The 21,247-nt window shown below is 42.3% G+C and overlaps 1 protein-coding gene across 1 annotated transcript in view; it reads left to right on the forward strand.

The window, feature by feature from the left end:
* The window catches only part of N (neurogenic locus Notch protein), a 518,735-nt gene that overhangs the window by 419,572 nt on the left and 77,916 nt on the right, over positions 1-21,247 (forward strand). The window contains exon 7 of the mRNA XM_067143095.2: positions 7,327-7,482. Within this exon, the coding sequence (XP_066999196.2) occupies positions 7,327-7,482 (156 nt within the window). The remainder of the gene's footprint in view (positions 1-7,326; positions 7,483-21,247) is intronic.

Below are 21,247 nucleotides of genomic sequence, written 5' to 3' on the forward strand. Positions count from 1 at the left end.
CAATCACACTAATAATTTATATATTTCCGTCAATTGGGGTCAAACGTAGGTCAATGGTTACTTTAAATTGCAGGAGCGTTATCAGAAAGTAAAAGACTGGTTGCTAATGCTTTGTCAATTTGGTGCCCGAGAAGTGGCAGCTAATTGAGGCCAGTTAGGAAGACAGATCGTGGTGCTCGTTGTTTTTTAGTCCCAGCTTCACAAAGCAGTCTTCAGAATTAAGATGTATAGCAATTACAGCGTAACGCTGCAGCTTTTATGGGACAAGTAGCACTCAACTAAATCTCCTGCTTTCTGTCCGTTTGTTTGGAAAGTTCTAGGTTTCTCACAAAACAGTGGACTTCGTGCTTATTGTTGTCCGTGTGAATGGATAATCGACTGCTGACATGAACGTTTGTTAACTGATTGGCATTCGATTTTAAAACTGTGCAGCTAGACACTTTGTGAAGCATTTCTGATTTTGAAAAATCACGATGGCACAGTCTTTAACGGCGTTGCCATATTGAAACAATGGATTCCATGAGGTCCCCGAAGTTAAGCAACGTTGGATGTGATAACCATTTGGATGGGTATCCCACATGCTATTGCCTAGAGGAGGACCGAAAGAAACCGGCCACCCTACCGCAAGTAAACTCCAGACCATAGTCAGTGGCCCCTTGGCCTAACTGGGGAACAGATTAGACAGTCAATGGCTAGTTTGAATGCGGTACTATGCTATACTTTCCCTACGTCAGCCCGGTGTAGTAGGGATAGTCTGTCACAGCCTCTATTACCCGGAGGCCTGTGTTCAAGTTTTTCATCGTGCGTTGAGGGCTGGAACAGGGTTCAGTTAGCCCCGTGGGGCCGAACCCGTCAAGAAAACCTAGCAGTACGGCTGAGGATGGCGACACTGACCACCGTCCACTCAAGTATCTGCAGGAGTGGGGAGCAGCCGTCTTGGCAGGCCAAAGACCTTAATGAAAAGTGCTACGGCTTGGTTGTTTTTATTTTCGATTTCGCTTGCTGCCCCCTCCCCCCCCCCAGGTTTCTTTCAATTGATGATAATATTTTTCGAAAAGATGAATGTGATTATTTCTTTCTTTACCTTTTTACCATTAGGTTCCTTCATACTCACATGTATTTAATTAATTAATTAATTTTTTTATGGAGTTTATTTTCTTCCTTATATTGGTATAAGGTTATGTCGTCGTATTGTCAGCATAACAGAACAGCGATGCTATACCGAGTGAGTCAGCTGTACCAATTTTTTTCTTGAACATATGCATCCTGCTAAGACGTTTATTTTTGTCGTTTCTTGTGCCACATCTTCAAGCAATTTTATGTACATATAGCCTGATATATGCTTCCGCGTACATTGGAACAGCTGCACAAGAGGCAGTGAGGTCCTTTTTGAAAATACTGTACCCTTTTATGTAGTGCGGAGTACACTTTTCTTTCTTTCTTTCTTTCTTTCTTTCTTTCTTTCTTTCTTTCTTAATTTGTTTACCCTTCAAGGTTGGTTTTCCCTCGGACTTAGCGAGGGATCCCACCTCTACCGCCTCAAGGGCAGTGTCTTGGAGCGTCAGACATCGGGTTGGGGGATACAACATGGGAGGATGACTAGTACCTCGCCCAGGCGGCCTCACCTACTATGCTGAATAGGGGCCTTGTGGGGGGATAGGAAGATTGGAAGGGATAGACAAGGAAGAGGGAAGGAAGCGGCCGTGGCCTTAAGTTAGGTACCATTTGCCTGGATGAGAAGTGGGAAACCACGGAAAACCACTTCCAGGATGGCTGAGGTGGGAATCGAACACACCTCTACTCATTTGACCTCCCGAGGCCGAGTGGACCCCGTTCCAGCCCTCGTACCACATTTTTTTTTCATATTTCGTGGCAGAGCCGGGAATCGAACCTGGGCCATTCGCACTAACCACTACTCCACAGAGGCGGACGTACAATTATCCAATATTTTTTAAATGAAATGTTGCTATGCTGTACAAACTACTTCAACCCCTACAGCTGTTGCTGAAGAATTGCGTATATGATTGGTCCTAGTGGTAATTTTCGTTTATGACAGAATGGGGGGACGGTATCATACAAAACCTTAGGTTACGACCAATTACAGACGTGCTATTGATCATTATATCTTAGTTTGGCTGCATGGCTAAATGGTTAGCATATTGGCCTCTGGTCCAACTCGTCCCGGGTTCGATTACCGGTCTGGTCGGGAATTTTAACCTTAATTAGTTAATTCCTCTAGTTTGAGGACTAGGTGCTTGTACCGTCTTCAGCAGTAGAATTCATCTTGGTAGGGCTCATGCTTACAGACGCGCAGGTCGCCTATACGCGTCAACTCGAAAGACCTGCACCAGGCCTGTTCGAAGGCCACACACCATTCTTCTTCTTCTTCATTTGCTTACTATATCGTACAGTCTCGTCTCATCGATACGGATTGAAACATAATTTTCAAATTATGATGCACACAAGGGCACGTCAGTGGTATGCAGTAGTCGTGGTGTAATTAGGCCTACTACTATTTGGACATTCGATACTGGCTTAAAACCAGGCCACACTGCTGCGATACGAAAGCAGCTTTTCGAAGTGAGATCTTCCGTCTTATAGTGAATACAGAATTATAATGCGTAGAGCTGCACGCTGTCCGCTTCTGCGGTGTAGTGGTTAGTGTGATTAGCTGCCACCCCCTGAGGCCCGGGTTGATTCCCGGCTCTGCAACGAAATTTGAAAAGTGGTACGAGGGCTGGAACGGGGTCCACTCAGCCTCGGGAAGTCAACTGAGTAGAGGTGGGTTCGATTCCCACCTCAGCCATCCTCGAAGCGGTTTTCCGTAGTTTCCCACTTCTCCTCCAGGTAAATGCCGGGATGGTACCTAACTGAAAGGCACGGCTGCTTCCTTCCCCCTTCCTTTTCTATCCCTTCCAATCTTCCCATCCCCCACGAAGGCCCCTGTTCAGCATAGCAGGTTTGACAGCCTGGGCGAGGCACTGGTCCTCCTCCCCAGTTGTATTTACGGCCCAATGTCTCACTCTCCAGGACACCGTCCTTGAGGCGGTAGAAGTGGGATCCCTCGCTGAGTCCAAGGGAAAAACCAACCCTGGAGGGTAAACAGATTAAGAAAAAGAAGAGCTGCACGCTTTGAGTAACTGTGAAATTATGTAGGTTGTATTCCTGACTTGTCAGAGCAGTGAGAGTTTATATCCTTCTTGTCTTTGATTATTTTCATTTTATGCTCGGGTAGGCAGCCTTTATGCATATTTCAGATTCCTGAAGTCTCAGATATCCGTATTACGAAGTAGACATAAGAAATATCGCCACGTAAACGTTGACTATGAACAAACACATTGTGTGTGTGTCATTGCCAGCATGCTAGACCCATTCAACCAAGTAATGGGCACATATTCCACTCATGGGAATGGTTACAACTGTCTGAGCTTAAGAGGATCATGATTCAACGCTGTGATAATTGCAGCGAGGAATAATCGTCTGTACATTCGAGTCATTTATTGTACAGACAGCCACTATGTATTCGGGTGGTAGTGTGCATAGATAAACTACTTTACGAATAAATAAGACGCAATACATGGGAAGCACGACACTTAAATACCAAGAACGATTTTGTCTGATTTAACTATAATAATAATAATAATAATAATAATAATAATAATAATAATAATAATAATAATTTTGTGTGGCTATTTCTAGCCGGGTGCGGCCCTTGTAAGGCAGACCCTCCGACGAGGGTGGGCAGCACCTGCCATGTGTAGGTAATTGCATGTTATTGTAGTGGAGGATAGCGTTATGCGTGATATGTCAGTTGCAGGGATGTTGGGGACAGCACAAACACCCAATCCCCGAGCCAAGGGAATTAACCATTTAAGGTTAAAATCTCCGACCCTGCCGGGAATCGATCCCGCGACCCCTGTGACCAAAGGCCAGCACGCTAACCATTCATTGTGGTCCTTTTATTATAGACCTTAGACTTTACTTTCTCGTACATACATGCGTATGTGTATAGATGAACAGTCAAAAATTGTCGCATCTCCAGAGACGTGCAATATAAGACAGCCCACTTCGGCTGTGTTCGGTTTTGAACAGTCAGCTGGATGCGTTTTGGAATGTGACCCGTCCTTCTCAGCCGTTGTGTCAGTCTCTTTCCGTCGTCGTGACATGCACTTGCATACAGCACTGTGAAATTATAAGCACACTGCACGCTCCCACGTAGCGCAGTGGTTCAACTGTAGGCTACAAAATTCGTCCGCACCATAACAGCAAAGGTTCGAGTCCGGGAGTGAAAGATTTTTTCTGTGTTCCCGAATGAATGCACCGTAATGGCGCCAGGCAATGAACACACCGAGTTTGGCCGAACTAGCTTCGATGTTAAATGCTTCACTCCATCTGACATTGCACATTATTCACTAGCGTCAAGAGAGCAAGTGCTGACTCTCGTCCAAGACGTCAATTTTAGCATTCATGAGGCAGCGATTCGGTGTGGCGTTTCGCCTAGGGCTGCTCAGAGGTGGAGACAGCAGTGACGTTTGCCGGGCACTGGGTTAAATCGGGTTTCTATTACGGAAGAAGACAGCAGGTTAGTTGAGACTTCACAGGAGAGCCCGTTCTTAAACTCGACGGAGCTCATGCAGGTGACCAATTTCCCTGGATGTCCATACACAAATCAGCCAGACTCCATTGCAGAAAAGCTGCCGACAAAGAATCTCTTCTCTCTCCGATGGACAGATTGCCTTTGCCGAGATGGAGTTAAATCGTAACTGGGATCATGTGATCATCAGTTCGGCGGAGGTCGGACTGGTTCATGTTAACAGATCACAGGAAGCCGGATACGATGAAAGATAATGTTCACGCAGTGGACGCATATCTATGCCGTCTTTGGTGGGGTGGGGGGTGGGGCGTGTGGTCTGATGGGGTTGGAGTGCTTCATCAGATGACCGTCTCAAATTGGGCCATTATATGGACATTCTGCAGAATATTATGATCCGAGTGTGAGAGCGTGCTATCCGTATGATGAAATACAGTTCGTGCAAGACAAGTCCCCAATCCATACAAGCGGTCGTGTTCAGGGCTCGTTTTCTTAGAACTCCATTGAACTGCTCAGTTGGGTCCATGAAGCTCCAGTCTTGAATCCCATTGAACACGTGTGGGCAAGGTGGAAACGCCATATAAAGAAACACTGGTCTCATCCTCCCCTGCGTTCGCGTGCTTTGTGGGGCGTTATGTTGGACGCATGGGAGATCTCTCCTTGACGAGGAATACTTTAGGAAGCTTGTTGAGTCAATGCCACGTCGGCTCCGACAAGTTGTTCAAGCCGATTGATAATGGACGGGGCATTAATTCATGTCTGTCCTTTTCAAGACTGATTGCCCAAGGTTGGAACCCCGGTCCCTCCTACCTCTGCCTCCCAAACAGACTAGTTCGGATCACAGCCGGACGACTTATTCTTGAATATCATTATTATCGTACTTCAATAAATGAGTCATTCAATCAATCAACCAATCAGTCACCACTGATCTGCATTTAGGGCAGGCGCCCAAGCGGCGGATTCCCTTCTGTTGTTTTCCTTCTCTTTTCTTAAATAATTGCAAAAAAATTGGAAATTTATTGAACATCTCCCTTGGTAAATTATTCCCTTCCTATAAACGAATATTTGCCCCAATTTGTCCTCTTGAATTCCAAGTTCATCGTCATATTGTGATCTTTCCTACTTTTAAAAACACCCCTCAAATGTCATTGTACGCCATCTCTCCACTGACAAGCTCGGAACATACGATTTAGTCGAGTAGCTCGTTCATTTCTCCGAGGTCTTCCCAGTCCAGAAGTTGCAACATTTTCATAACGCTACTATTTTGTCGGAAATCACTCAGAACAAATCGAGCTGTACTTTTCTTTGTACCTTTTTCCGTTTCTCGAATCAAGTAGGGCCTGATCCTGGTCAGGGTCCCATACACTGGAATCATACTCTAGTTGAATTTGTCTTCACCATTACTGCACGTCTATTTACACCTCTATAACACTCCTTCGAGGGGTTCAGTGATAAACTGCGTGCTCATTGCAAGCATTCAGAGTGAAAATGCAAAGACTGATATGCAATAATTATAGTAACAGAGTCAGTGTCCCTCATTTCACATATTTGACCTTTTATCGTCCATTTCTTTGTAGTTCGTGTAATGCGGACAGTTACATTGTGTACTGACAGTCGTATTTAGTCAGAAACATGTCGTTTAACAATTTTGTAGTCACTGTACAGCCTCACCTGAGGACGATGATACCGGGTATGTATGTCTGCACCTTAGTCTCGTTTCTTAATACGGGGTCGGGCACGATGGTACCGGACACAGGCCTAGGACTTCAAAATATTTTCTTGCGTCAATTTTTGACTGAATATGGCAACAACTTATTGTTACGGACCTGCGTTTTTCGCGTTTGCGATAACACCTTCTTTTAAAAAATATTCCCTAGAATGCTTGGGAAACAGTTACCTATACATAACGTTGTTAACAATTCGAAAATTGGACAGATTTATTTCGCGAAATAAAACGAAATAGGGCAATAACGCGAATATGTCAACTTTATAAAAATTGTATATGTATAAGTGTGTAGTCCAGTACTCATCATTGACAGAAATGTCGATTCAGCACTAGTGGAAAAGGTGAAGTCTACTCCATTCTTTAAAACTGAGAATGATTCAGTAATCACAAAAAGTAACAGTGAACTTCAAGAACAAACCAATCAAATTGCGAGACGGAGAAATAAATATTGTGAAAGTTCTTATTAGTTTGTTTGACAGTCATCCTGAGTTTAGTGGCAGAACTCTCCAATCAGTGTGATAACCATGTGCTAATGTTGACTGAACGTTTCTCTTCTTGCTACTCATGAGTTTTGAGCGACTTGCGTTGCAACGGGAAAGTGACAATGTTCTCTTTTGACAGTTAGGAAAAAAAAATGTGTTTTTCTTCCACATTATGCCTTCCTCAGTGATAATTGAATGATAGAAATGTGTGTGTGTCTTTAAATACAACTAGGCCCTACATATTGTTCTTCAATAATTTATTTATACGAAACAGTACCTTAAAAATCCAAAAATATGATAATAACGTGATTAAAAATAACGCCAAATGCTAAAAACATAATGCGAAATTCTTAAAAAATAACCCCGATTTCCACGTCCAACAGACAATAAGAACACGAGATCGATATGAGGTGTGTCATATGTGACACCAAGTTAGTTTTGTGAAAAATACTATTTATTTACTTAGTATAATTTTGATATGAGTACAGTACATAATTTAATCTTGATCCTCTCTTTCTCTTTTAAAGGTCTGCTATGCCACTTGGACGACGCCTGCACATCCAACCCCTGTCACGTTGATGCCATCTGCGATACCAGCCCCATCAACGGTTCCTACACGTGTTCTTGTGCCAGCGGATATAAGGGCGTGGACTGCAGCGAGGACATCGACGAATGTGAACAAGGTAATTCATAAAACAACATTTAAAAATAATAATGGCATACACCATTGTTCACCTTATACTTGGGGGGGCATGTTACCTGAGAGTATAATCGTTGGCTTCTTACTAAGGCAGCCGCGGTTCGAATCGCGGCCACTGAATGAGGGATTTTTGAAAAAAATCCTGACCGTTTGATTGAGATTCCTCGTAAAAGTGGAGGTCCCGCAGGTATGATCAGGATATCAACAGTCGCAGGAAACTACAAGCTTGATTGTTTTCACTTTATAGGCCTACTGTACTAGTGCACCCACGGTAAAATGGAATAAACTAAAGCGAACCAAGTTAAACCATAATAATGTTTAATAATTCAGTTTAGAATCTTGTTGAGAATGTTTCGTAAATATCAGTGCATTTATTTCAGGAGAATTAGCAGATTGATAATTAGCATTTATAGAAGATATATTTTGGTCATAGATTAGAGGAAAGGTAACTATGCTTACTTGATTCTTAACACGGGCTACTGCATAGACGTAGGGCGCAAAATATAGGTTTGTTTGAGTTTTCTGCCCCAGTCTCCTAACAAGCTTGTTCCAAAATAAAATACAGCTTGGTTAATAGCACGCCCAAGTCCGTTGCCGTCACTTAAAAAAAAAGTCATGTTTATGGAGGAGGCAGGCAGAGACAGGCAGTCGTATTTTTCATGAGGTAAACTCTAACCATATCATTGCAAGGAAGTGTTGCACAGTCTTGAAGCCCTCAACTCTTTGTATATAGAACTTGACCAAGTGTGTGAATCTGGAAGTATTTGTAGCCAACCTGAAAATTTGTTAGGACCGAGCTCGATGGCTGCAGTCGCTTAAGTGCGGCCAGTATCCAGTATTTAGGAGATAGTAGGTTCGAACCCCACTGTCGGCAGCCCTGAAAATGGTTTTCCGTGGTTTCCCATTTTTACACCTTAATTAAGGCCACGGCCGCTTCCTTCCCACTCCTAGTCCTTTCCTGTCCCATCGTCGCCATAAGACCTACCTGTGTCGGTGCGACGTAAAGCAACTAGCAAAAAAAAAAAAAAAAAAAAATGTTAGGAAACAATGGGGTCGTTTTTACATGAACCATTAACTTGCTAATATAAGTTTTAAATGAAATGTGTTTTAAATGTCGGCAACATGTACTTAACGTATAACACACAAAATTACGACGCGGTTTAGTCCGGGCAAGGAGTGTACAGTGTACATTCAGTTTAATCGACCGTAGAAGATTCAACATGAAGAGTTTTACTTAAGTAGTTGCCCAATAAATTCGCTGGTGTGAAGTGTCTATTAACGACGTAAAAACACGTTTAAAATATTCTTCTATTTCATGATTTGAGAGCATTACATGCGAATTTAAGTTTGCAATTAAGACTTAAAGACTAAAGAGCTTGAATGTTTTAACATTTGCAATCAATGAAATTAAATTATTGTTTCCTTCTAGGAACCTTACTTTTTGAAACGACTGTCATCCTTTTGTGATGTGTTCGATGTTTCCTCCTTCTTCTTCATCATACTATTTATTTATTTATTTATTTATTACTTCGTTGATTGTTTACACAAATATCAATCTGCTAATTATCCTGAAATAAGTGCACTGATATTTACGGAACGTTCAACAAGACTCTAAACTGGATTATTATGGTTTAATTAGGTTCACTTTAGTTTATTCCATTTTACTGTTTTCTGTCGTAGACATGCCTTTTATTTACACTTCTGTCCAACGCCCTTAAGTCTTTCACTTTTCCTTCCTCGCTCATCCAGCGAGTTTTTTATTATTTTTTATGTGGTTTGGCAAGTTGTTTCTCGGTTGTATCCTTCATTCCTGTATTCTCTTCCTAAAGAGCTCTTTACTGTAACTTTTCCTCGTTGACACTCACTTCTCTTAAGCATTTGTGCACCTCTCTCAGCCACAGAGGTTGGGTTTTCCATTTATCTTGCAAGGTCTGTATATTATTACTCCCTCTGTGGTACAGTGTCGACCTCGGGTTCCCATGATTGCGAGTTCAAACCCTGCAGAGGTAGTGGAATTTTTGAAGGGGCAGGGAAAAAAAAATCCATTTGGCACTCCATGTACACGATGTTGGCATGTGTAAGATCTCTGGTGACACATTTGATATCTACCCGAGAAAACTAAATTAAAAACTCAGCCATAGATCGCCCAACAGAGATCTGTTTCTCTGGCATCTAGTGGAGTAGAACGGAACGCTCAAATTGACTCGCAGGCAGCTTAAATGGCGTCATATCAAAATGCCTGCACATAGTAGGCGAGGCCATACGATTATTATTATTATTATTATTATTATTATTATTATTATTATTATTATTATTATTATTATTATTATTATTATTATTATTATTATTATTAGCCTTTTCTGGTAAGATGCAATGTTTACAGTGCACTATGTCTTCTGGTATAGGCTAGATTTCATTGACCTGTCCGAGTCTCATCCTTGGCTTTGACAATATGAAAGTGGCCGAGGTATTAAGGATGCTAGTAATGCCATTCCTTACACAGCCAGTCCCTGTTATGAATGGTGCGAAAATATCGCTCATAGGGTCGGTTGGTGCATGAATTTCAGTGAGCTTAGCAGACTGTTATGTAATAGCAACTTCTGGCCCAGTGAAGAAAGCAGCAGGAAACTACCTCACTCCTCATTTTCCTGGTACGCCTCTTTAGTGATGCCTAGGCTATTTATGACAGATGTTGGCGGAGCTGTGGAGAATCAAACCATCTGTCGGGTTGAATACCCAACATACACATTATTATTATTATTATTATTATTATTATTATTATTATTATTATTAAATAATTCGAAATGCATGTTTTACGAGAAACGTTAGTTTATTATATCTGCCCTGTACATTTGTTTGATTCATTGTCTATTGCTACATCTTCACTTAGCTTTTGAAATTGGGGATTATCTGATTGATGAGGAAGGGGATAGGAGAGCTCAATTGTTAAGTTACAATCCCCACTAAATGAAAAGGTACTCTGTATATATCAGGGGAAGCCTTGGGCTTGATATAGCAGGAAGGGCAGTGAAGGGTGAGGGTGGGGTTATCTCATGTAAATTTGGATGGGGGTACAGGCCGCACTTCACTGTACCCACAATGGAGAGCACCGTAGGGATACTTCGTTACAACTCAGCCGTTAATCAGTTGGCAGCACTGATCTCTATACAGTCGTTGGCAGTAAGAAAACTGTAGTGAATATATGTATTAGGGGACAGATGTGTTTCAAGTATTAAGACTTTTATAACTACTAACATTTTGGACAAATTCAAATGAATATTAATGTACGTTTTGGGATATCCATTTCTTCCTTATTTCTAATATTGATTTCGGACTGAACCTCTTAGTTGTTCATTTTATAAGCCCTGTTCCATTCTGCTTATGAGCATTGATACGTTGTATATTTCATTTTCAGTTGCAGTTGAAAGACTGGCAGGGATGAGATTGTCTCGAAAATGAAAAAAAAGTAAAATTAAAATACCGTTACGTCCCACTAACTAGTTTTACAGTTCTCGGAGACACCCGAATTTTATCCCTCTGGAGTACCAGGATCGAACGTGCTAACATGGGCTCAGAAAACCAGCGCTTCTACCGTCTGAACCACTCAGCCCGGCTCGAGATTTAAAACAATCTCTCCCTTATGGGGCGTGATAGCCACGTGGTATCGTCACTGCACTCTCACCAAGGTGGTCGTAGTTCGAATCCTTGCAAGTGCATGTGGAATTTTTCAGATTAAAAGTAGCAAAGTAGTTCAGATGCTACGTTAAAATAGAGTTCCCGTGGCTATGATCACGGTTTCAACAGTCACGTTAAACTACAATCTTGCTTTTTCCTTCTTGTGCACAAAAAATAGTATTTTTCATTTGGTGTCTTTTAGTTCAATCGCATTCTTGTCTAAGTTGTCATTTATCCTTTTCTTCTGTCCCTTTGGTGAATGGTGTTAGTACAGTTACAATGTGATGGTCAAAACCGTTTAAGAAGAGCAACAAGGTCACTATTTTCTCGACGAATGGTGACGTGCAATAAAAGAAATTGAGGACCACGAGGGAAAAATAAAATATTACTGTCTTGCAGTTGGTGATTGTCATCGACATTGTCCGACCAAAGGTTGACGTCCAGTGATCGAAGTGAAGATATGAGAGTGCCTTTTTGAGAGAACACTCAGCTCGTGATCTCTTATTCATTACTCGCCCACTGATTTGTTGCGACTTTTCTCCGGGAATAAGATCATCATCATCATCATCATCATCATCATCATCATTTTAACCCTGTATCGTCCATCCCTTAAAGGCATCTAGGCTTACCAATATGGGGAATGTGCAGCCAAGTGATGTACAAATATGGAAGGATTTCTTCGTCACGGAGTCTTCTTTCTCAGCCGTACGTATTGTTTGGCATTCATAGACGGCTTCACTGTCTCATATCAGACAGCAGATTGCCCGTTCGAACGCCCAGATCAGGATTTTATTCGTTGGACGAGCCTCGGCTACCGAGTGCAGGCATTTTAATATGACGTAATTTAGTCTACCTGCGCGGCAATTTCGACGTTGCATTTTACTCTTGCCAACTCTGAACTGTGGCTGAGTTTTAATTATTTTGTCTGTTAAACACCAAGTTTTTCACCAGAGATCTTTTACATGCTGACATCGTACGGCGTCGAGTGTCGATTGGGCTTTTCTATTACCACTCTTCAAAAATCCGACTGACTCTGCCGGATTTGAACCCACGACGTTGGAATAAGGAGGCCGACATTCCACCACTGATCGACTGAAGGATCCATGGGAAAGTTATTATTATTATTATTATTATTATTATTATTATTATTATTATTATTATTATTATTATTATTATTAAGGAGACCTGTTGAGCTCACTAGCCACTGATATTCTTGCCTTGGTTCCAATCGCAAAGAATTTGAGTGTGATTTTCAATAATGGCAATTCATGTCGACAAGAGCATCTGGTCTCAAATCGCGTACCAAACTTGAAACAGATTCAAGTGGCCCAATGATCTCTTAAATGTGGTGGAGAAATAAAATAAATGTAATTATTCTATTATTTTTGTTTGAACTGCGAAGGTTATTACGTAAATGACGAGGATAAAAATTGAAAGAAAATAGTACCAAGACCATCGAGGCTACTGTATGTCTGTCTGTAGTTCAGTCTCCAGCCCTAAGGCTGGTTGAATCCTCAACAGCTCTGCCATCAGCTGTCATAGATGGCCTAGGCATCACTGAAGAGGCGTACTAGGAAAATGAGGAGTGAGGTAGTTTCCCGTTGTTTTCCTCACCGAGCCAGAAGTTGCTATTACATATGTCTACCAAACCCACTAAAATGCATGCCCCAACAGACCGTATGAGCAACAGTTTCACACTATTCATAACAGGGACTGGCTGCATAAGGAATGACATTACTATCATCTCTCATACCTCAGTCACTTTCATATTGTCAAAGCCAAGGATAAGACAGAGACAGATCAATGAAAGTAACAAAATTGCTGTAGCCCATACCAGCAAAGGCATAAGTGGACTTGGTAAAATGAAGCCGAGAGCATATAGGAAAGCGTCAGGTTAGATTATTAAGTCCTCCAACTCGCCGCAACTTAGGAAAACAAAGCCAAGAGAAGCAGATAGGAAAGTGTCAGGTGAGATCAGAAATTCTCCCCCAACTCGCTGCAGCTTAGAAAAATAAAGCCAAGATAAGCAAATAAGAAAGCATCAGGCTAGGTTAGAAAGTTCAAGACCTCTCCCAACTCGCTGCGGAAAGAAAACATAGACATATTGTATTTACTTCCTTCCACACCCTGGCTGAGTTGCGGGTGCGAACTGCGCCACACATGAGGATTTGGCTCTGTTTTATGGTCAGATACCCTTTTTGTGCGTTTCTGTGGTGGTTGGTAATGTAGTACCCGACCGCAATCGAACCCTGAGCCCTCTGAACCGAAGGTATCGACGCTGACAATTCAGTCATACAATATAACCCATTTGAAATCACATAGTCTACGTTAGTACTCACTTTTCAAAGATGTTGAGGTAATTCTGTCGGTGTGAAGGACCGTATTGTAGGCATAGTTCAGTCGTACCTGTACAAACGGAGTCTGGGGTTTCTTGTGGAACACTGGGATGTTGTTTATAAATGATATGACTGGCTTTGAGACGATAGCAGCCAGTCATTTACATTTACATTGTCCTCCAGCTAAGACCCGACGTGCCTTGCAAGCCGATGTGGCCCGAGAAGGTGCGCGGGCAAATCCGGTCATTGTGTTGAGACAGCCGGCGTACCAACGTTCTCCATGATAATGATATGCTTGTATTATTTCTAGAGGCGCACGTTTCTGTTTGATCCAGATGTTGTTCACGAACTTTACTGCGAAACCTGTAAACACGTGGTATTCTTAATTGCAAAGAAATGGTAACACTATTCTCACATGCTAGGATCATTGGAAGAGTTAATGCTTCATTTATTTCAAGACATTTTGTAGAAAAAACGTATCTGATGAGCCAGATTCTGAATCCGATTATTGGCTGGATTATACCAGTTTGAAAGTTGCTCGTATTACACATTTCCCCTAGTTTCGAGGAAATATTTTTTCTTTAATTGACTGGTATTAGGCCACTGGAAGTGTACTGCATATTCCTGAACTACTACGTACCGGGCCATGATTTTTAAGGCGACAATTCTCTATGGGCTGACTCCGTGGTTACCCGGTTCGAGTCCCGTTGGCGGAAAACTTTTCACCATCAGGAAGTTGATCGGTAGAAGATAGCGTGTCAAAAGCCTGGATTCAGTTCTAAACCTCTCCGCTGTGTTCATATGGACTGAGGGCGTTTGCCGGTGATTCGTCTCACAGAGGTGCCAACTACCGTATTACGAATTGTCCGTAATTATTATGGGTTTCACGGAATTACGGTCAAAGGGGAAATTATTACGGAAAAACTGACATTATCACGAAAAATAATTTTCTACGAAAAAAAAGAAAGAAGGAAAAATGTTTAGTCCTTTCGAACCTTTCTCCTAAATCGTCCTCGTTTCAATGCTTTTGAGTTGGCAACGATACGTATTCGATCGTGACTTTCTTTTGCTACCCATAAGCGTTGTAAAATTCATGTTGAATGAAGCAGCTCAGGTGCTTCTCTTCTCCACTAAAAATCCTTCACTAATGTTGTATTTGCTGTGTTAAGTATACGGGACAGTTAATAGAAAGATTGAGAAAGAAGGAAGGCCTAAGTTAAGCACATCTGCACTGGAATCGCTTATAGTTCAGAAGACGAAAATGTCATCACAGTGGGAAGGATGCTTTAAGAAAAACTACACTGAAAAGCAGCTGCTGCTGCGTGAGAAACAAGCTACAAGGAATGTTTTATCACAGAACTAACAGGTTGCATGCAAATGTTATTGTGTAATGTGATATACTTTCGAATAGATTGCTAGAGGGAGGGGGGAAAGCGGGTGTCATTATCGAGAAGGAAGGAGCATGCTTTGGGCTTGACTCGAAATTTTTCTCGGGGGCGGAGGGCGATTACTGATAATCCGCTTCAAAGATTGGCACCTCTGGTCTCATCATCTGAAAACTCAGCTTCGTTCATTACACTCATTCCCAAGTTGTCTTTTTTTTTCTCTTAATTATAAATCCTTGCTTTTGTTCCGGGAGCTATTCTCACATGGTTCGTATTTCTTATCTCCAGCGTATGAATAAAATAACCAACCGCTATACTCTGAATACTTATCTGTGTAGGAGTAATTTTATGTGGGGAAGTTAGCCATGAACAGACCCCATGGTGTTGTTCAACAAGAGTAGGCTATGTGGCGACATCGTCATCAGCATCATCTCACACCCATGGGCGTCAAATAGAAACACCTGCACCAGGCCAGCCGAACATATCCTCGGACACTCCCGGCTCTGAAAGCTATACGCTAAAGAAATTATTATTTTACTCCCCCCCCCTCCCCCTCCTACCATTCCTATCTCTACGATACACACTCCAGTTCGTAGAGAAAATTTTTGCATCCACTGTATCATTTCTCAGCCATGATTCAACTTCTATTACAATATCTGGTAAGTATATATCTATTAAATTACTTAATTCTATTCCTTTCTTTACAACACTTCTACAGTTCAACACTAACATTTTTATGTCATCCCTACTTGATTTCCAGATCCCTGTACCCTTATCACTGCTCTCTAGACCACTCCATTTTCCTGAATGTACCTCCCTATAACCCTTCTAAGCAAATTTCTTACCTTATACGTACCACTGCGGTTTAAGTGAAGGCCATTACCATTGCGGTTTAAGTGAAGGCCATAACCCTTCTAAGCAAATTTCCTAATTTATACGTACCACTGCGGTTTAAGTGAAGGCCATCTGAGCACAGATCCCTATCTCCTACCTACCCATTACGATCGAGAGACCTTACTTCCAGTTTCCCTCATACCCACTCCATAGGTTCATTTAAATCCCCAATCGCCTTCCAGTCAGTATGCCTCCTACACAGTATTCCTCTGATAACAATGTCCACTTCCTTATAAGATAATCCAACAATCTCTAAAATTAAATTCTTGGAATAAAAACCAGCTAAAAAAGGTATAGCACAAAGTGCAAGATTAGAACTTCACCTGTGCTGAATTTACCAGATCCCACACATCTCCAACTATGTTGGTACTTACTCCTGCTTGCCGTACGTTGTTGGTACCAATGTGCAACACTACCACCTTCTCCTTTCCCTCCTCCTTCTCTTCTACTTTCCTCAACATCTGCCTTAAACCTCATTCCTGGATAACAATCTACCCTGGTTCCCTTTCCTCCACACACTTTCCCCACAAGTCTCACAATGGAATCCCCCATGATCAGAGCCTCAGCCCTATCTTTCCTGACGGCTGACTGTATCAGTGCTTTATAAGAACCCTCCACTAGTAGTTGTCTTATTCGTTATCCCTGAGTTATTATAAAACAACCCTGTGGCACATACAACCTATTGTGAACCAATACGATTCTTACCCAGCCAAATTATTTACAGATATTAGAGGGTCCTTAGACGTTTTGCTTGGCTTTCTTGGCTTAGTCGGCTATCTCTCGTATCAGACATCTTCTCGGTTGTCCTTATGAAGTTCAGTTAGCTCTCTTCCAGCTCTCCGTTCAGGAATTGCATTCTTGGACGAACCAGTGGTCGAAACCGGTACTTACATGTATGAAATCTTATCGTTAATACAGTGGCGTGTGGTGAACACTTTCGTTACCCCGGCTGCAAAAATGTTTTTCTTTTTTTTAAATATAAGCAATCGTAGCCCCACTACACTCTCTAAAGTCAACATTACTATTTTATAAGGCTGCATTTTTCGTGGAAAGGTCTACCCGAGAAAGGTTTTTCAAGAATATTTTCAACCACACACTCGTACATATTTCCAAATTGAGATTCATGGCAGTGACGACACCATCATAACTTGATCTATAGCAGATTTTAAACCCGGTGACGCTTTGTGATAGTACCGTACATCATGGTTTTTACAAAAATACACTGGGACTCACTATTTGTTTTTTAATTTAAAAAGCCTAATATAAACTGAATCAGCAAAATTTAACTGGTATTTTACCATCGCCGAAGTTTTATAGTTTCACTCGTTTCACTTCGACGACAAACGAGGGTAAATACAACGTAATATTCATGAAGAATGCCACAGAACTCGCGAAACCTTCACCTATAATCCAGGAGGAACACTATAAAAAATCACTATATACCACCATCACAGACAACCAGATACAACATTATTTTACTTTTTATTTTACTCTGTGTTCATGCTGGGCAGCCTCAGTATTTTTCTGCGGCTATCGGAAAACATACTCTGCACGTGCCATCAATGAATTGCTCGAAAAAACTGTATACATGCCGAAATCCAAGAATAAAATATATTCTTCGATATTACAATTGATTTCATAAACTGGCTCTGTTTTTATTAGCAAGACGATGTGCAAGTGGCTTTACTGTTAACATATTTACATTTTTATTGTAGTCTCTAGTGCAGGACCTCTCAAACGCCCAAAATCTCACGCGTGCAAATTGCGGCGCAGAGTTGCTGTGCACAGTGCATCGGTCCCATTCGGCTCCGCTCGGGCCAACGCTTCGCCTCTGGGCTACTCGGCTAAGCTCGGCTCGGATTTGGAGCGCTACAGAGCAAGTGACGAAGAGGGAGACAGGCGGAGCGAGCGAGACAGGCGTGGGGAAAGAGAGAGACAGCGCTCTTGCTCCAAATCGAGGAGCGGGGGTCTGCACTCTGGTCAACCAAGCGTGCACAGTGCACTCGGTGCATACTCTCTGATGAGAGGCCCTGCTCTAGTGTGTGGCGCTGAACACTTCGAGTGTTAAGTATTAAAACTAACATTCTTTACCCAAGCTAGCTGGCTTGTCGCCGTAAATTCCTGTCGGGGGAGGGCCCACAATCCCGTCCCACTCCCAGGACAAGGAAGCTTGAAGTGCAGGCGTCAACCAAGCGACTTAAATTTCGCTGGAGTAACTGTTTCGGGCTGGCAAGGAAACCGAGCTTGCTCGCTGTAGAAGCTGAAATGCGGTAGTGCGAGCGGATTGTCGAGACAGCTGTACTTGGTTTGGCTTAGATGTTCGCAGTTTTTTAAGCTTGATTTTAGTAGTTTTAATAGGAGTGTGAACATTTTGTTCTAAACATAAGCATGTATTGTCTATATTGTTGAGTTTAGAATTTATTGTATTAAGTTTATTTATATTTAAATTTTTTGATTATGAATTGTATTTTAGTATGATTTTTTAAACATTTTCTGTCTGTGAGGAACAATAAGAAAATGTTAATACAAAGTTATTTACCCCAGAAGCGTTCAGGTAGATGGGGTTCAGTGCAGGCCACTGTCTTAATATGCGCTGTTGTGGTATCTGTACTGGGGTGCGTATCTGTTAGTGAATTATTAGGATCGAGGTTGGGAAGGATTTGGAATACGGTGTCATTTACGGAGAGTGTGTAGGGAAATAATCAGAAGTTAAATTCCAGCAACGAATCTCTCCACAACTTCGAAATTCTCCTCTGATACTTGCCTATGATGGGAAATTTTGCCATGATTGAACGAGATTTTTGTAATAGAAAAGCCTCTCTTTCCTAACCAAGAAAATCCGTCTTTGTATATTTTTCTCTCCTGCGTTTTGCAAGGAAGGAAGCATCATCTGTGGACATAATATTACTTTGCTGAGAGAGCCAGGTGTGTTGTTACCACAGAGATTCCGATGCGCGAATCATCCTGTCAATATTACGTGTACGCACTGCATCTGCATGCCCAGTCACTGAACCGAAGTTTCATCCTTGAATCATTATGGGGTGGAAGGTTATACCTGTGGTTTCTCACTATAAGAGCCGTCCCTGCAGTCTAGGGTTAGTGGGCATGTCTCTTACGAAGGTACGATTCCCGGCCTGTCGGGGATTTTACATGGATATGAGGGCTGGCTCGAGATCCGTTCAACCTACGTCAGAACAGCTGGTGAGATAGCGGCCCCAGTCTAGAAAACCAAGAATTTTGGTCGAGAGGATTCGACGCGCTAACCACGTGTCACGTCATAATGTGCTGGTCGTCGGGCCGAACAGCGGTCGTCTGGTAGGCCAAGGATCAAGAGAGCTGTTGTGCTATAGGGGTTGTCAAAATTGGCTCTACCCTTGACGGGACCCCTATTATGTACTTTTTTCACATTTACTTTACGTCACACCAACTCAGAAGGGTCTTGGGGCATCGATGGGATAGGAGAAGGAAGGAAGGAAGGAAGGAAGGAAGGAAAGAAGGAAGGAAGGAAGGAAGGAAGGAAGGAAGGAAGGAAGGAAGGAAGCGACCGTGATCTTAGTTAAGATATAGCCCCAACATTTGCCTGGTATAAAGATGGGAAACCTCGGAAAATCATCTTCATGGCTGTGGTTCGAAACCGTCATCTACCGAATGAAAGTTCACCTTAACTTTCCAACATCATTGTGTCTTGCTTGGCACGGACGACTATGAAGGTTGGGCTCACTCCAGCCGTTCCTCGCTGGATGAACGCTAAGCACTCTAGGTGAGTCACCTTCGGCATTGATATCCCATTTAGAGCCTGAATCGAGGGTTTCCAAAATACAGACCTGGGGCCATCTCCCAACAATTTCCATAATTGTGTGATATACATTACATTGAATTAATTGCTTAGTTAATTTTGTTTTCACTCATCCGTCAGGCTATGTTGCGTGTAGTGTAGCGTGGTATGAGAGTTAATTTCGTGTACTTATGCAATGCGATATTTTGAAAGAGAAATTCTGCAACGTATGTGCTTGAAGTGAAATGGCCAGACATTTATGATCATTGTCAGTAGGTGAGCTGAGCTCCTTGTTGAAATGTGCCCGTTAGTCTCCTGGGCAATTTCTTTCTGGGCTATCATCTGAAAGTTCGGCTTAGGTCATTGCACACGTTGTCCTTTTTCTCTTAATAATGGATACATACTTGCTTTTGTTCTCGCATCATTCATATTTCTTATCTCCAGCTTTTCAATAAGATAACCAACTGATTTGCTCTGAATACTCAACTATGTAGGAATCATAAAATCTCGGGAGTAGAACCAGCTTTTGTGTGGTTAGGCCGTGTGCCCTTGCAGAGTTTTTGAAATGTGTAGGAATCATTTTATCTGGGAACCAAATTCATTTTTGAAAGGTACAGTAGGATGTAAATGGAAACTTAATGTGATTAGCTTTCTTTCATCATTCATTCGTTTAAGTTAGTTAACTCTCCACCTGAGGGGTGGGGCGTGCTTTGTAATGAGGTACGTCCACTCATTGGCCTGGTGTAGTGGGGGGCGGGGTGGGTGGGTGGTGGTGTTAGATATGTGATGATACAATAGAAGGAAGATATTCACGAACATGACATTTTTCACAAAGTTCCAAATATCTCTGATACACTAGTTATATCTAAAATCTGTTCATAATAAACACTGAAGAAACTGTGATTTCCAGTCTTTTATTATCATCATCATTATCATCATCACTGGCACGACAGCCCCCTACGGGCCTTGGCCTTCTGAAGAAGGTTTCTCCATTCTTTCCTGTTAAGTGCAGAGCTCAAGTCATTTAAACGTTTGCGAGGTCGTCGTAAAGAGGTCAGGCCGGCTATTTTCTTCTTCAGATTTCGTAACGAGAGTTTTTCTACAGATTGAGTTGTCACCCCAACGCCAACCCCAAGCAGTCCTGGAGGTCCGATGTTTTATTTCGGGGTTTTCTACCTTAGATGGTGGATCCCCGTCGGAACTCGGTGTTTCACCCTTACATGACTTAGCCGTGTACGCGCAGTGTACCCGTTGCCCAGGGGTCACGGTGTGGACGTGTATGTATCGGACTTGGTAGGAATAAATTCCATTTCCTGTGTTTTATTTGTAGACTCCCACCAGCAAGAAGTTAACCCACAGGACTACCTACTACTCCTTCGACCCCCTCCAGTCCTTTATGCTTCATACATATTTGCCACGTGAGATATGATGAGGGAGACATTCACTAATTTAGATTTATTGGCAGGAGTAGGGGCATGATTGGCTCAGTGGCTTAGCTGCTGGTTTTCACCCGGAAGGCTAAGGTTCAAATCCCGGTCAGTCCCAGATTGAGATTTTAAAAATCACATGGTGCCAGGAGGGTCATCCGGTCTTAAACCCCCTACCAAACGAGCCTGGGTGGCACCAGCGACCCCAGAAATAACTGGGATAAGCTGAAGATCTTTTAAAAATGACAAGTTGAGA

The sequence above is a fragment of the Anabrus simplex genome, chromosome 3, assembly GCF_040414725.1.
Source record: "Anabrus simplex isolate iqAnaSimp1 chromosome 3, ASM4041472v1, whole genome shotgun sequence".
NCBI classification, from domain to species: domain Eukaryota; kingdom Metazoa; phylum Arthropoda; class Insecta; order Orthoptera; family Tettigoniidae; genus Anabrus; species Anabrus simplex.